Here is a 15186-nt window from a genome sequence, read left to right on the forward strand (position 1 = left end):
GGCGCAGGTCTCAAATGCTTTCAGGTTCTGAAAAAAAATCATTTAGGGGAAGTAGGATGTTAGTTTTAAATAAAAACATAATGTGACTTTGTTCTTCTGTTAACATTTTCTAGAGTTAAAGATAGACTTTAGTTTAATCTGGCTCCTCAGGGTTCTTATAAAGCAGTATGGCTTTTTTTATTAGGAGAAAATCTGTTTTCTGGTTTGCACACACATCTATTGGTATCTAGTTTAGGAGACCATGTCCCATGGTTCTGAGTTATTTTGGCCGTTTTGCTCATGATGTACTTAGATAGTTCTAGAGTCAGACTATGGGTGTCGGCTCTGGCAGCATGCTGTTGTGCGTGGTAGGGAGTTGAGGGTACTCACCCAGGCTGTAAGTCCATCAGTAAGCGCCAAATCACTGAAAGTCGTGGGGTTTTTTGGTCACGTATAGAGGCATGAGCAAAAACAGCAAATGCATATCATAGACACCTAAAGTCACTTTTAAATTCTTTTTCCTACACAGAGCTCAACAAAAATCCAGTGGAAGGCTTTTCAGCGGGCTTAATAGATGACAATGATCTTTATCGATGGGAAGTCCTTATTATTGGTCCTCCAGATACACTATAGTAAGTACTGATACTTATACAGAAACTTAAGTGAACTTGGATTTACTAGTTCTAGTTTGGTCTAAGTGAGTAGAAGTTAACCTAAATCTTCCTACTGACTAAGTTAGGTAATACTGTTCTGTTGCTAGTAAAATACATGTAAATAGCTGAATTTGCTATATGGAAGTTCTAAACTGCTTTGCTCCCCTGGGAAAACGCAACACTGATCCCTTTGTGCTTGTATAGAAATGAGAAAGAATAGGCTATACTTAGAGGCAGCTTCTGTTTTCTTACGCATTTAAGGCAGGTATAATCTACTATTTGCTGTTATTGCTGTGAGGCTCTAGTTTAGCTGATAGTACAATTTTAAACCATTACAACTTCATGCTGGTGATTGTAGGAAAATAGTCAAGAGGGGAATAGTAGTTGGGGAAACTGCAGCAGACCATAGAATTAGCCTCAAGACCTGTCAGTTTGAGGTGGGAGAACTTCGTAGTGTGACCTAGAGTACCTCAGCGCTGATCAAATTTGAATTGTGGGCAAACCTTGACAGAGGGCTTCAAAAAGCATCTATCTTTCTCCTAAGGACTGCATTCTCTAATTGACATTTGAACACAAAACTACGCAGTTCATACAGTAGCTTCTTTTCCTGGACTTTAAGTTCACTGTGTTTTTGCACTGCTATATACCTGAAGCACTCTGGCACATGCAGTGTGGTTGGTTTTTTTTAAAAAAAAAAAAGAGCTCTGGCTAATTGAGAGAATGATTTCTCTTTCTCATAGAGGTTATATATGATCATCTACTCTAGCTCCTGGGAAAAGGTTTTATGCCCAGAAGAGGTCAGTTTAAAGTGCAGCTCTTGAAGATGAACTCTGTTCTCCTTCATTAAGCTGTTGCAGTGGTAAATTACTGATACAAAAAGCCTAATGACATTTACTTGAGGTCAATTTTAGTTCCAACATGAAGTTGTTGTATACCTGTTTGTAGACTTTTGAGTAAGTACTTAAGCACAGTAATCAAATTGCTTTGCTTCTTCTCAAGCTCACTACATTGTGATTCTCAAGTCTTACATGAGATGAATTCTCCAACTTCTGTTGACCTCTTTTGAACAGTCTTGTAGTGGCTCCATTATATTCTCATGGCCATTTTATAAATACTGTCAGTAAAGAAATACTGCTTCTAATTGAACCTCCTCTTATATGTTAAAAATTGCGATAGCATTTTTCGCCACTTCAATAAGGTGCTGAGCTTGTTTTGAGGCTTTTTATATAAGAAGCTCTCTTCTGTTCCAGTCCCTAGTTGCTGCTTTTCAAGGTAGCATTATACTGAATCCTTCCTCCCTGGTCTGTTTTATGATGACAGTAGAACCATAATAGTTTAACTTAACCAGGCAGTTCAAAATTTTCAAACTTCAGTCTCATTCCTGGTCCCACTTTATTTATTCTGAGTTTACATAAAAAGACTTTAGGCTCAGTGCATGACTCTACTGACAGAGACTCCTTTATCAGGAATATTGCTAAAAATGGCACTGATGTCCCTTAACTGACAGCTGTACTTCATTAACTGGTTTCTGATGTGTATCCAGTTACATCAGATAACTGTATCAATTAAAGAGCTGTATTTATATGTAGTTGATGAGGGGCAACCAGGGATGCCATACAGCCTAGTAGCTTTAGGATCTGCTTCTTTAAAAAGGGAAAGAAGAACTTTCTTGTTTTGAAAGAAAGGACTTAACTGGTTTAGGGCTATCAAGAAATGTAATCTAATTCTCCTTTGTCTTGTTTAGTGTGGATGTTAAAATAGCCAGTGTTTCTGGAATTCTTACCCTTCCCAGGATCAAGGATTCTTTGGAAACTGCCTGCCTTTTCTAAAACTTGTGGAAAACGATTGCTGTGGGTTCAGATCCCCCTCAGCTGCTTTATTTTAAGAGCAGAGTCACTTAGATGTAGTGCTTTTTGGGTTTGGGGTTTTTTTTTTGGAGACACTTGCTAGAATTGCACATCTTTGCTTAGTGGTGGTAAAACTTGTTATTTTCTCAGTAGCCTGTGGGCTTTGGATACTGGCTCCTACTCCTTTACAAATACAGGGGAAAAATTGTACTGAACAGCTTTGTCTTTTCTACACCAATTTTTTTGTCTGCACGGCTACTGAAGAGTAGCTTGTCATACTGCACATCTTGTGCCACCTTCTTCGGAGGTTATGTTCCAGTTTTTGTAACCTCTGCCTTTGCAATTTCAAATTTTGTTACAAACTTCAGTTACAAGAAATGACAGTAACAGGGCAAATGTCATAGTACTTATATTAGCGAAGTATTCCATCTATAAGGCTTTCCATTTAATACAGGCCTTCACATTTTTCAAAATGGACTATTCCAAAGTAATGAAACCGTTATTTAAAAAAAAAAAACCAAACAAAACCCAAACAACAAAAAAACCCAGTAAAGTAACAGTTTGTTGTGGTTTTTTTTTTTTAAATATGGTCCTGTAACTCCACATAAAAACTGGATGTCTCTTGTTTATTATTCTCCAATTTAGTGGGTAACTGTAATGCAGAACACCTCACTGTCATGTCTGAATGCCTTTAGCTTAGTGTTGAAAAGGTAGTATTGGAAGTCTTTCTACAAAGTAATGATGTAGACACAGCTATAAAACTTTCTGTAGCTTTTCAGTGAGGCTCACTGCTGCAGACTGGTATCAAGAAATTAGGACTGAGGTGTCTGAAGGAGGAAAATAGGTATCTGCTGGGCTGTACTTGAGAAGGGGAATTATGGCAATATCTTTTTTTTTTTTTTGCTGTTAATAAATGTACTGGGAGGAAAAATGTAACTTGTAATTCCAGATGGCGAATTCTTTGGCAAGGTTTTTTTTTCGTGTGGTTTTTCCCCTCTGGAACATCATCCTAATTCTAAAAAAGATACAGTGTTGGGGAACTGGCAGTATCTTGTGAAAGGATCTTCTCAATCTTCTCAATCTTTGCATTGCTTATGGAAATGATGGTACTGTTAATTACTAACATGATGTTAAGCTGTGTGTGGGGTGAACTTAGAGCTTTTGATACATCAGTAAGTTCCAATTTTCAGCTTAAACTTACAAGAAACTCTACTAAGATATTTTTGATTCCCCAGTGAAGGTGGTGTTTTCAAGGCTCATCTTACTTTTCCAAAAGACTATCCACTGAGGCCGCCAAAAATGAAATTCATCACAGAAATCTGGCATCCGAATGGTAAGAAATGTCGAAGTTTCAATTTCTTTTTGCAATTAAGAACTAAAATGCGGTGAAGACAAATGGATACATTTCTGTTCATGTTAGAAATATGAAACTCTGCGTTTACTTTGCCATCTTCACTTCTTAAAGAAGTAATAACCATGGCAGAGTTTTTAATAGTGCTGCTCTGAGAGACTGCTCCTGAAGTATTTTCAGAAGCTACTGAAAGTAGCTTCTTGAATTCTTGGTAACTGTACAGGGATTTTTCTTTTTCCTAAGTGCGAAATTCTGGTTTGAGGAGAAACTTCTATCGCTGCCTTTTGTTATACCTTCAAATATTTCATCTTAGTATTACTAACTTGGCAGTTCCCTATAGAAGGCCCAAGGTTGTCCTCCTCCAATGAAGCCTGAAAGGAAATAACAGCATCTTTTATAGTCCTTCCAAAGATGACTCCTCCTAATGTTTCATTTACTTATGGACTGCAGGACATAGATGGGAAGGTAAAATAAAATGGAAGAAGGTTTTTACTGGGAAGGAGGAATGCTCTTCAGTTTCTAAAGTCATTATTGAAGTTGTAGGTGTTGAAAGCTGGGGGGAGACCAGCACAGTGCTCCCATCCTAAGGGACAGAGAGACTATTTTGATGCTGTGTCAGTTTCAGCTCTGGAAACACCAGAGTACTTGTCAGGCAGTTTCTAATTCCAGCAGCTTAAATAATATTCCAATATATTGCAGTAATATCCAGCTGATGCTGTTCCTGTGGAAAAAAAAGTCACTGTCTAGGTTGCTGAACTTAACAGAAAAAGCTCTAGTGGAAGCCTATCTAAAGAGTCTTGAACGTTGCAACATGATGTTAGAATTAAGTTCTTCCTCCCCATGTGCCCTCTCTGCCAGATGTCCAGGCATAATAACAGACTTCCACCAAGCCCTTTTTATTACAGATTGAGTTCTGTAATAGTTAATTACTTTCCTTTTTGGTAAAGCATCTTCACCAATGTGTTTTCAGACTAGCTGGCGTGAAGATTAACAGTTCCGTAACTATTCTGAAGAAATGCCAGCATGTTGTTCATTACTGAAATATGCCTTGTTCTATTTTGTAGTTGACAAGAATGGCGATGTCTGCATTTCAATTCTTCATGAGCCTGGAGAAGACAAATATGGCTATGAAAAACCTGAGGAACGCTGGCTTCCCATTCACACAGTGGAAACTATAATGATTAGTGTTATTTCTATGCTGGCAGATCCCAATGGTGATTCTCCTGCTAATGTTGATGCAGCGGTAAGATTTTTCTTCGTCTGCCAATTGTCTTCAGTGTAGAAACCTAAACTTGCAATGGAGTTTTGCTTCTAGTTTGACAAACAGTACAATAGCTTTTGGAAGAACCTTTCATATCACTGGCTAAGGTTACCTTTTTGTTGGGAAAAGCATTTACTGGTTAGCCCTGGGAAATTTCTTACAGATTGCAAGGGAAAGATGCTGTCAAATTTCACAGGTTCCTGTGCAATAATGCATTTATTTATAGTAAATAACTTGTGCATAGAGGTACTTAATGGATAAATTTCAGCTCCTTTAGCCTTAAAGTTTAAGGAAGCTGGCTGTAAAATCCTGTGTGGCTATATACATGTAGGAGTTACAACTGCCATTAAGTTTAGCTGCAGAAGTTAATATATCCTAGAAGCTTTTTTGGTTCCTAGTATGTTGTTAGTATAACGCAGCAAAATTTTTGTCTTGGAAATTATATAAGCTGTTAACACATTTATTGATTTGAATGTAAGGAGAAAATGTGTTGGGGTCCCTCAGTATAATTATGTTGTGACTTCTTGCATCCACCTCTCTACAGCAGTCTTCCTGGGTCACAGATTAAAGCAGTAGGTTTGACTGTGTAGGTCTGTGCTTTGAGAATGTACTTGAAAGTTTCACCGGGCATCTGGCCTTCAACTCTGGAGGAAGTGTAGTCCTGGACTAGAATGACTGGCTAAGGAGCGAGGAAGAATGGCCTGGTTTATAGTCGAAGACCAGGGTAAATCTGCAGTTAGGATTCTGTCGTAAGTGAGATGCAAGTGTTTCATGCAGCATAGTGTTTCTGGAGCGTGGCCTATTCTGCGTGGGTGTATAAACACAGCTATCAGCTCTCTAGAAGAGCTGCGTTTATAGTGGAATAGCAATTAGACTAATAACTATTTGTGGTGGGGAGGGGAAAAAACTCAATTCTGAGGGGAGTAGGGGAACAGACTTCAGGTCCCATTCATCTGAGATACGCCAACATACCTTTCTTTTGAATTACTCTTGAATTGCAGTTCAGCAGTGACTAATACATGATATCTTCTCACAAAGGAGAAGTTCTAGGTCTTTTAACTGGGATAGTGAAGAAAAGGGAGATGGTAATCAGAAGATGCAAAGTTTTCTAGAAGCCTGTTAACCTGCTCTGTCAAGCTAGCTGCACCTTTCCAAGTGGATGGGAGCTTAGTTTTCTGAAGCCTTTGATCTGCTATGCTGTTAGTGTTTCCAAAGGTGGTTGAGCTCTGCTGAAAAATCATCATGGGAGCAAACTTAACGGGAAGAGAAACAAAAACAAACACAGAAAGTTGTAGTGAAGAGTTCCTTCATTTAACATTCTTTTTAAGTGTTGGACCTCACCTTCTTGTGTCACATTAGTGGTGGAAACAAATACCCAGGACACAGGGATGTTTTCTGCTGGCAAAGCTGAGAGCACTGGAAGGAGCAAGTTATTAATGAACTTCTAAAAGTACAATTAGAATTCTTCAGTTTACAGACTCATATATGTTGAATGTAGCCGACCTAACACTGGAGAAAGCTTACGCTTTTAGCTATGCTTGTCACCTTTCGAGCATCTCACAAGCTTTTGAATCTTTCTGTAGCATGACCCACTCTGCCAGCCACTTCAGGAGCAATTTTTTTTTTTTGCCTCAGAGAGAGATGTTCGATGGAAAACTATGAATTTCTTTACCTAAACCTTAGGGTAAAGGTTGAAAATGTCTTAAAGAAACACAGCATTTTCTAGCCCAGCTTGAAAGAACAAAAACTTAAATCCAAATCCAACTGTGAAGACAGTACTGAGGCATCACTAATATAATCTTTGGATGCTAGTAACTATTTTTCTGACTGTGGTATTAGATGTTCCAAGTAACTTTTAAACTTAATGTGCTGCTTGAGCAGCTTAGCATCTCCTGCTGGATTGTAGATTGCATCCTTTTCATACTCATCAGGGTAATGAAGAATCAGCAGCTCCTGTGCTTTATTCTGAGCTGCTATCAAGACATCTTCTACTTGGCTATCAAGACATCTTCTACTTGGCTTATGAAGTACAAGTTTACTGCAGCAACAGTATTTGGCAGTTACTAAAAGATACTTTGTCTGCTTTCATTAACTTCTAGTTTTAAGTGAGTCTAGAGAATAAGGTGTTACAGGCAGGTCACAGCATTATAGGAGCAGGGGATATACCCGCTTCCTGGAAAAATGAACTATGCATGTTGGAGTACCGTCTTCTGGAGTGGGAGAGAAATAAGGAACAGGAGCCTGAATAGATACTGTGAGACGCAAATAGAATAGTTCATGAGCTAAAATAAGTGGTTTGGAGAGATTGCTGTCAAATTGGAAACTTTGCTTGCTATTCAATTCTGAACACTTGCTTCATAGAATTACAAATATAAAAGGTAGAAACAAAAACTAAGGATCTGAAGCTAGGAGGGCACAAATTCAATGCTTTTCTTGGCTTTAAGCCATCTTGTGTAAGCTGTCCTATGTCCCAGTCCAAGGAACCAAATGCTTGCTGTATTAATTGCTGAAAAAGAACAAATTAATTAGTAGCCTTATTTGTGCTTTCACTGGAAAGATAAGACATGCTGGGCTTTCCAGCATGCTGACTGGCTAGGTGAGCTTGGAGGTGGTAAATGTTAGGATATACCAGTGATCTTAATTTTCTCTCACTGAAATGTGCTACAACCTTCACTCCAAGTAGTGGGTGAAAAGGTGTTGCGTGCTAGGTTGTTTCAGGTAAAACAGTGTGGGGGTTTTTTAACCCCTTACCCTACCCCTGCAGTAAGAATATATTGCTTATATCAAAAACTAAGAACTGTAGAACTTAATTCATTAAATAAGGGGTTCTTCATATTTTCCCACCACTTCCTTGCCAGTACCCAACACGTCCGCCTTAGTCACAGTGTATGATGCTCCTATGCTTTCATATGAGCTCATCACGAGGCTGGCACAAAAAAACTTAAAACTGGCTGCGCTTTTTCCTGTGGGTTTTGGTGATACCATGATGTGCACATCTCCGGGTTCAGGCTTACCTCTTGCCTATCTTTCTGTTCATTTTTATCTTTGTTCTTCATCTATGCAGTTCTGAAATCGGATACTTGTCACAGAGACCATCCCCATAAGTGTGCTGAGTATTCTGTTGAGGTCTTCCTCATGGAGCCAATATCTTGCAGCCATATCTAACTAGGAGGTGTTTTCTTTCTAGGGACACTGCTGTGCCTGTTCTGAATACTGTATCTTCTGTATTTCTATCCTGGGGTGTCCTGGCTAGATTGAGAGGGAGTTGAAACTGTCCTAAAAATGGCAGAATAACTATTGGTTCCTGTCGTGAATGAGTGGTTTAGAGGCCGCTGTGTACCTTTGTTCATCACTGCAGTTAAAGACACTTTCTTTAACCCGTAACAACAGCTTGTGGTTTACAGTTTGAGTTTGCTGCTACTTTGCAGGCTGAAGTAAATAGATTTCGGCCTAGACATTGTGAAATATTGGTAGCCACCAGGTTAGTCTTGGAGAATACCTAAAATCCAAGGGGGAAAGGCGGTGTCCTCACTGTCTTGTGAGCAGCTTGCATAGAAACCCAGAGCAAGCTTTCAAAAGTCCTGAATGTCACAGGTTTTCAGTGACTAGCTAAATGATTGTAGGCAAATTTAGGTGTTGACTAGATGGCTAATATATAAAAACACCAAGAGTCTTCCTACAGCTTGTACATTGTTATAGGACTGACATCTGAAAGCTGTCTGTTCAATTACAGAAAGAATGGAGAGAAGACAGAAATGGAGAATTTAAAAGAAAAGTTGCCCGCTGTGTAAGAAAAAGCCAAGAAACTGCTTTTGAGTGACACTTATTCAGCAGCTAGTAGCTTCACTTTTTTCAGGGTAAGTATCCTTCTAAAGACAGTTCAGTTACCTGAATCGAGGATTTCCTGCTTAAGTGTTGCTGAACTAATTTTTTTTTTCCCTCAAAAGCAAAAAAAAAAAACAAAACCAAAACCAAAAAACCAAACATTTGCCCACAAACCCAAAAGCCAGCCAACCCTTCTTCTCAGCTGCATGGTCTCAGTGGAGTTCTTTAGCTATATGTGATACTAAAGACTAAAGAAATTTTCAACTGCAGTAACAGCCCTTTCTGCCAAGATTGGGGAACTTCTCTAGTACCCTTGCATTTATGCTATTCAGAAGCTGAAATTCTCTTGATCAGTATTCATCCTGCTTTATTAATAGTGCTTAGGGTTTACTAGAGCTCTAATAGAGGGGAATAATCATTTTCATGTTCATTATTGTGAAGAACACTTTTTGAATCTTATAAGCATACTGTCTTCCTATCTCAAGTTCATATATATATCATATATCTCTATCTTGCATATGTTGGTGGCATGTTGCTGTACGTTTTAAATAAGACTTCAGTGAGGTTGTTAGGAACCATTCGGAAAGGATTGCTTCAGGTATCTATGGGAATTTTAATAGAAAGTCTACTAGCATATCAGAAAGGATCAAGTTGAGATATTACCCATCAATAATATCAAGAAAGGTGGTGTTCTCTTCAGCAGCCCAAAAAACTTTTTTACTGGGGAAGGCTTAGGAATAGCTTCAGAAAAACAGCTATATTCTGCTTGGAAACTGAATTGTAGCATATCTGACAGCCTGGACAAGTTTTGACCTGAGAGTAGCTGATGTGGTATTTACACTTCATGTCACCCTGTTAAAAATGAGCTTCTGACTCAAATACTTACTCTAATTTGAACAATCCCGTCCTAGTTTTAATGGGACTTTTTTTTTAACACTGTAAGCTCTTGTAGAAAGCTGTGTATTAAAATGTGGCCCTTAAATACCTGGCCTTTGGTCACTTTAATCTTGGTACGCCAAGGAAAAACTTCCTCAACTAGCTAATAATTTCCCACTCTTGCTTTTCAAAGCAAAACGGAGCTTCATGTTGAAGCTGCCCTTTCTTAATGGTTGGTTTGGCAAATAAACTACTCTGACCCGTTCGGCTGGAGAAGGCCAAAACCATACGTACTAGTTAGCTTCAGTGTACAAAACTGGCGGGGGGAGAAATATGGCACTGTATGTAGTTTAAAGGGATTGTACTGTCTGAACAACTAGAACAGCTTACTAAATGCTCCTGCTAGTTAGTTTTTCTTCGCCAAGGTTGTACAGGAGATGCTTCCTTTCTTACACTTCTGTAAGAATTGTGGGGGTTGGGGGTGGGGGAAGGCTCCATCTGTGACAAACTAGTACTGCAGGATCTCTTCTCTGCAGAAATGCTTTGATTGAACGGAACTTTCTCCAGTATAGAGAAAGCATGAAAATGCTTAATATTGATCAAAAGACTAAGCAAAGGAACTGGATGTCTTATACAACTGCCTATAACTAGAGTGTAAGAATTTTTAATGCAGCTGACAGGTTTTTTTCTGCCTTAAAGAAAGGGAGAAACTGTGAGTAATGCTCCAGAGTATCCTTAACTAACCTCAGCTCTGTTGCCATGTTAAACTTGGCCATAGTGAAACAATGCTCATGACAGATACTTAAGTAATTGGCTGTGTTGCTTTTTTGGAAGGCGAAAGCTTTTCTAACTCCTGGTGACTCCTCCTAAGTAAGTCATGGGCAATGAATTGGATAAGAAGGGGCCATATAGCTGGTTTCAGACAAGCACAGTCTGAAGTCTGACTTGGTAGCTGTGGTGTTATTGCTTAATGAAGCACTGCTATGCCATTTTGTACTGCACTGTGCTGTTGAAGCAGCATCCATCATTCACAGTAAGTGATGCATGGAAGTTTCAATGATAAATCTACAAGTGTTTAGCCCTATGTGTGAATAATCAAACATTTACACGCTATGCACTTGACAAGCAACACGAGTAAGAGGAGCCTGAAAGTCTGGTAGTTGAGCTTGGATACGCAGTATGCTGAACTAGCTCAAGTCTTTCTCAGGTGATGATTTTGGATTTATGCATCTTCTGTTTAGAGGTATGTAAAGTTCTTGAACAAGTAATGATAATTTTCCTTGAGCTTGAAACACTATTTAACATCTTTAAAATAATTGAGGATGACGAGGGGTTTTATTTTAATAACTGTGATTTCTTTGTAGGTCTTCAATTGAGAAACATGGCACTGTTTTTTTTCCTGCACTCTACCCACCTATTGCTGGACTTCTGTTGTTACAAGTTGGCAAACACTGGCTGGAACTGGGCTGCAATAAAACATGCCAGTTATCAATGCTGACAAGAGCCTAACAAGTGCCAACACAAGATGATTACGCATTTTGAAATCTAATGAACTGCTTTAACCTTCAGGAAGAATTGTAAAGATGTGTACATAGCACAACATGATCCGGATAATATATATACTGTTCATGTACATCCACAAATACACATTGTACCAAATAATGCTGTCTGTAGTTAGGAATAGATATGTGTAAATTCTAAAGATTTTAGCAGGTTTTTCTCTCCCTATTCATTGTTTCCTATCAGTTTAAAAAAAAAAAAAAAACAGCAACTTGTGAAGCATGTCAAACTAAACCAATTAGGATAAAGTTGTTTGGTTTTTTTTTTTCCCCACTTTAATTTTCCTTTGACCGACTGAGACTTAATTAAAATCTCTTGCTTATTAAAGTTTAGTATCTCTTTTTTGGTTTTTGGAAATGTGCTCCCTTTTATTTCCCCCATCAGAACTTAAAATTTTCCTAATTAAACCCTGAAAGGATTTGCTATCAATTACTTGTGTCTTCTTTTATGATGACCTTTGTAGTCTCAAAGGTGCTTTTTTTTTTTCTTCCCGCCCCTTTTTTAAACACAATTGCACATACTTCATGAATTGGGTATAGCAATAAAACTGGCCATGGAGCACCCTTGAGCAGCCTGCTGGATTTTTAACTTCTAAGGGACTTGAGTGCTTTCATTTGGAAGTTCAGTTGACTAAGTTAGTCCAAGATAGGAATGAGCTGCTTCTTATGGGTGATTTTTTTTTTTTGCCTTTTTCATTGCCTGTTTGTGGGGTGGGGCGTGTGTGTGGGAGGCTTGTTTTTTCTCAAGGTTGAGTTCAAGCATGCACATCTGTAGGCTGTCAAATGACTAACTTCTGGGTTTGGTATCAAAAATAGTTTCCCCCCTTTTCTCTCTTCTGTGGCCCTTCATATTCTTTGCCTTCTACTTCAGAGTTTTCCTCACCTAATGTACAAAGAAAATTGCGATGTATATTTTCATGTAATTTGATTTTTGGAATTCTGTCACCTTCTGTAGTGAGTTCTTCCAAAATATAATTTTTTCCAATAATAATGTGTCAAACTGGCTCTCTTGAGTATCTCAATAGGAAAGGTAACTGCAGTTGGAGCACAACTTGAACATCTTCAGCAACATAACATCAGCAAACATTTGTTGAATTTGACATACTGTATTTAATCTTGAAATAATTAAAAAGCAAACAAAACACACACTTTTCTTCCTATTGTAACAATCTTTGGCCCTCCAGTGAGCAAATACTAAACTCAGAGTATGTGGTAACAAGAGTTTTCCAAGCCTACCTGAAATACCTTTCTACCAAAGAAACTTTATAAAAGAACTTGCGACTACTGGACTATTCTCTGCTCTGTCACAGGTTTACCACAGCTTTTAACAGCACGGAGTAATCCACTAATAAATCAAGAGTTCCAGTGTTAAAGAGTCATCTCGTAAGAAGCCTTCAGTAGTAATTTGCTAGCTGGCTGTACTTCATTTCAGGTTGCTGTGCAACATGCATGTACTAAAAGGCATATATTACAGGTTGCTTGAGGGGTGGGCTGGGCTGGAAGGCCATGACAGTTACTAGTGGCATACAGCTGTATGGGACAAAAAGCCATTTAGTAAGTATAAGATGACCTACAAGTAAAAGTATTGCTTCCTCATACAGGTGTTTTAGATAAACATAGATGTGTTTAATGTTGACATTTACATGTTTGGTAATGAATTATTTTGAGAAATCATTAGTTAAATTTGCTTTTAATGGGATAGCCTGCTCATGTAGGCAGGCAGTTATGTGCAGTACTTCAGAGCTATTAGTGCCCAGAAACAATAGCTGATTCTAGTTCCTGTTTGAGTGCTTGTTAAAATTGCTTGAGAGGAGGTTTCTTGCCCACCGGCTGGCTACCCTTTTTCACTTATTGAAAAGTTGGGACTGTGCAGTATCTCAGTGGCATGGTGCCATTCTTCCCATAAACAAAACATTGGGAAGAAGCTACTCTTCCTAAACCTAGCAGTGGACTTCTTCCCCATGGGCTGCCCTTCCTTTTCCCTTTCCACAGTGCATCTAAAGAGCTGGCAGCAATTCAAGATAATCGGTACTTGCTACTTTCAGCAAGTTCAACAATGTTCTCTGTTTTGTCTTCCTAAGTGACACATACAGTTCACAGCTGACTCATCTGTAAACTTCACAAAATAGTTTAAAGCTTTATTTTTCTCATTTGTTCTCCAGAAGAGCTGCTTGTTTGTTCTTTAAGGAGTAGGCCTGGAAACATTAGTCTTGCATCAGTGGTATGGAAGAACTGTTAATTCCACAGCAGTGTTGTTTCCCTTCTTTCTAAATTATTCAAATATAAACCCCCTTCTGTTTGGCTTACTCAGGTGGTTTGTGATTCCATATGACCCAGATATTCCAAAGGAAGGAGCGTTACTGTGAGATACTGTTAAGATGTACAAGCTGCAGGTATGGCTAATGCCCAATGACTTAATGAAAGAGGCAGCTAAGGGTCTGGTGCCAAATGTCCAGGTTGTAGAAAGCCTCTGGCAGGCATAGAAATGGCCTATTTAACTTTTCTGTGATTGCAGTTGGCTTTTTGTTTTGTTCTTGCCCCACATGTGAAAGGGATCTGGCTATGGTGGTTACTGATATGACCAGAAATTTCTGCTTAGCCTCAAGATAGGAACACCGTTGCAGAGATGCAGTACATACGAGTAGTGCTAGAATACTTGAACAATTAAGTAAACCAGCATTTCTACTCGGTTTCACTTGTACCAAGATCTTGCATCTAGTTTGGTTTATGCAGGCTGTCAGCGTACTGGATGATCAGTTACACTTTTTCTAGTTCTCTGGAGGCTTGTAATTACGGCTGAGTTTTTGTGCTGTTTTTTCCCCCACCACACCGTGGCCTGCTTTCCAGATAACACTGCATCACTGAGGGAAAAGGAAAAGCAAAGCATGGAATTTTAATAAATATCAAAGTAGTATGGCCATCCTAATCCCTTTTTTATATTTCTCCATGCTGCTTCTTATGCATCAGAGAAGATCTCTGTAAAAATCGGAAGGGCAGTTCAGCTGTCATGCTAAAATTCTTTCCCGCTGTGATGCCTGGAAAATGCTTATTGAAACTAGATGATCAATAAATGGAGAACATTAATTCTGAAGTGATTATAAGTGTATTTTGGTAGGCCGTTGCGGGGTGGACTTTTTATTGCGTCTGTACATCTGGTGCACTGCTCTTGGTATGGTGCCATCACAATGCAAACAGTGGAGCACCACAAGTCTTATAAAATTTCTGCGTATCTTCAGAAGCATGTACGAGTGATTTCAAACCAAACCAGAAGATGCTTGGGTTTTAAAGAGAGGCTGTAATAAGACAGCTTCTTGCCCAGGCAAATCCTCAGCAGATGAGATTGCTGATTCCCCAGATGCAAAACATAACAGAAGTTTGACATCTGATCTCTGTTGTTGCTCAGAAATTCCACTAACACTAAATCTGATCAGGCAGTAATAACTGCTTCCTTGCAGTTACTCAAGATGATCAATAGCACCCATAAAACCGTGGTGTAAGTTAGCTATGTAGCAAAATTGTACACATTTGTCATTGAGCTGTGAAAAATGAGACGGGTCATGTTTTATGCTATGCCTAGAAACTACAGTCTGTGGCTCTCTTAGGTCTAGGCCCAGTTCTGGTTTCACTGTTTTATCCAACAGGCACAGAAAACTTAAGATACGAGGCAGAGCAACTTTTCAAAGATCACTTAATGGTGAAGTCAGGAGAAAATTATGTCTGTAAAACAATACCGTGCATAATGTGTTCAAACATTTATTTGAAATTTGCTCTTTAAAGCAAACAAAAAAATTGCTGTTGCATCAGCATAGACTATCTTGGTATTTCTGTTGCATTT

General features: G+C 38.8%; 1 protein-coding gene across 1 annotated transcript; it reads left to right on the top strand.

Annotated features, from left to right (window-relative positions):
• Positions 1-508: 508 nt before the first annotated feature.
• Positions 509-12339, top strand: UBE2G1 (ubiquitin-conjugating enzyme E2G 1; the record flags this gene model as incomplete). Its single annotated transcript, XM_009573654.1, has 4 exons — positions 509-611; positions 3715-3812; positions 4895-5073; positions 11157-12339. Coding segments are annotated over 4 exons (392 nt in total), but the record flags the coding sequence as incomplete, so codon positions are not given.
• Between the last annotated feature and the right edge of the window lie 2847 nt (positions 12340-15186).

The sequence above is a fragment of the Fulmarus glacialis genome, unplaced genomic scaffold, assembly GCF_000690835.1.
Source record: "Fulmarus glacialis isolate BGI_N327 unplaced genomic scaffold, ASM69083v1 Scaffold44822, whole genome shotgun sequence".
NCBI classification, from domain to species: Eukaryota; Metazoa; Chordata; class Aves; order Procellariiformes; family Procellariidae; genus Fulmarus; species Fulmarus glacialis.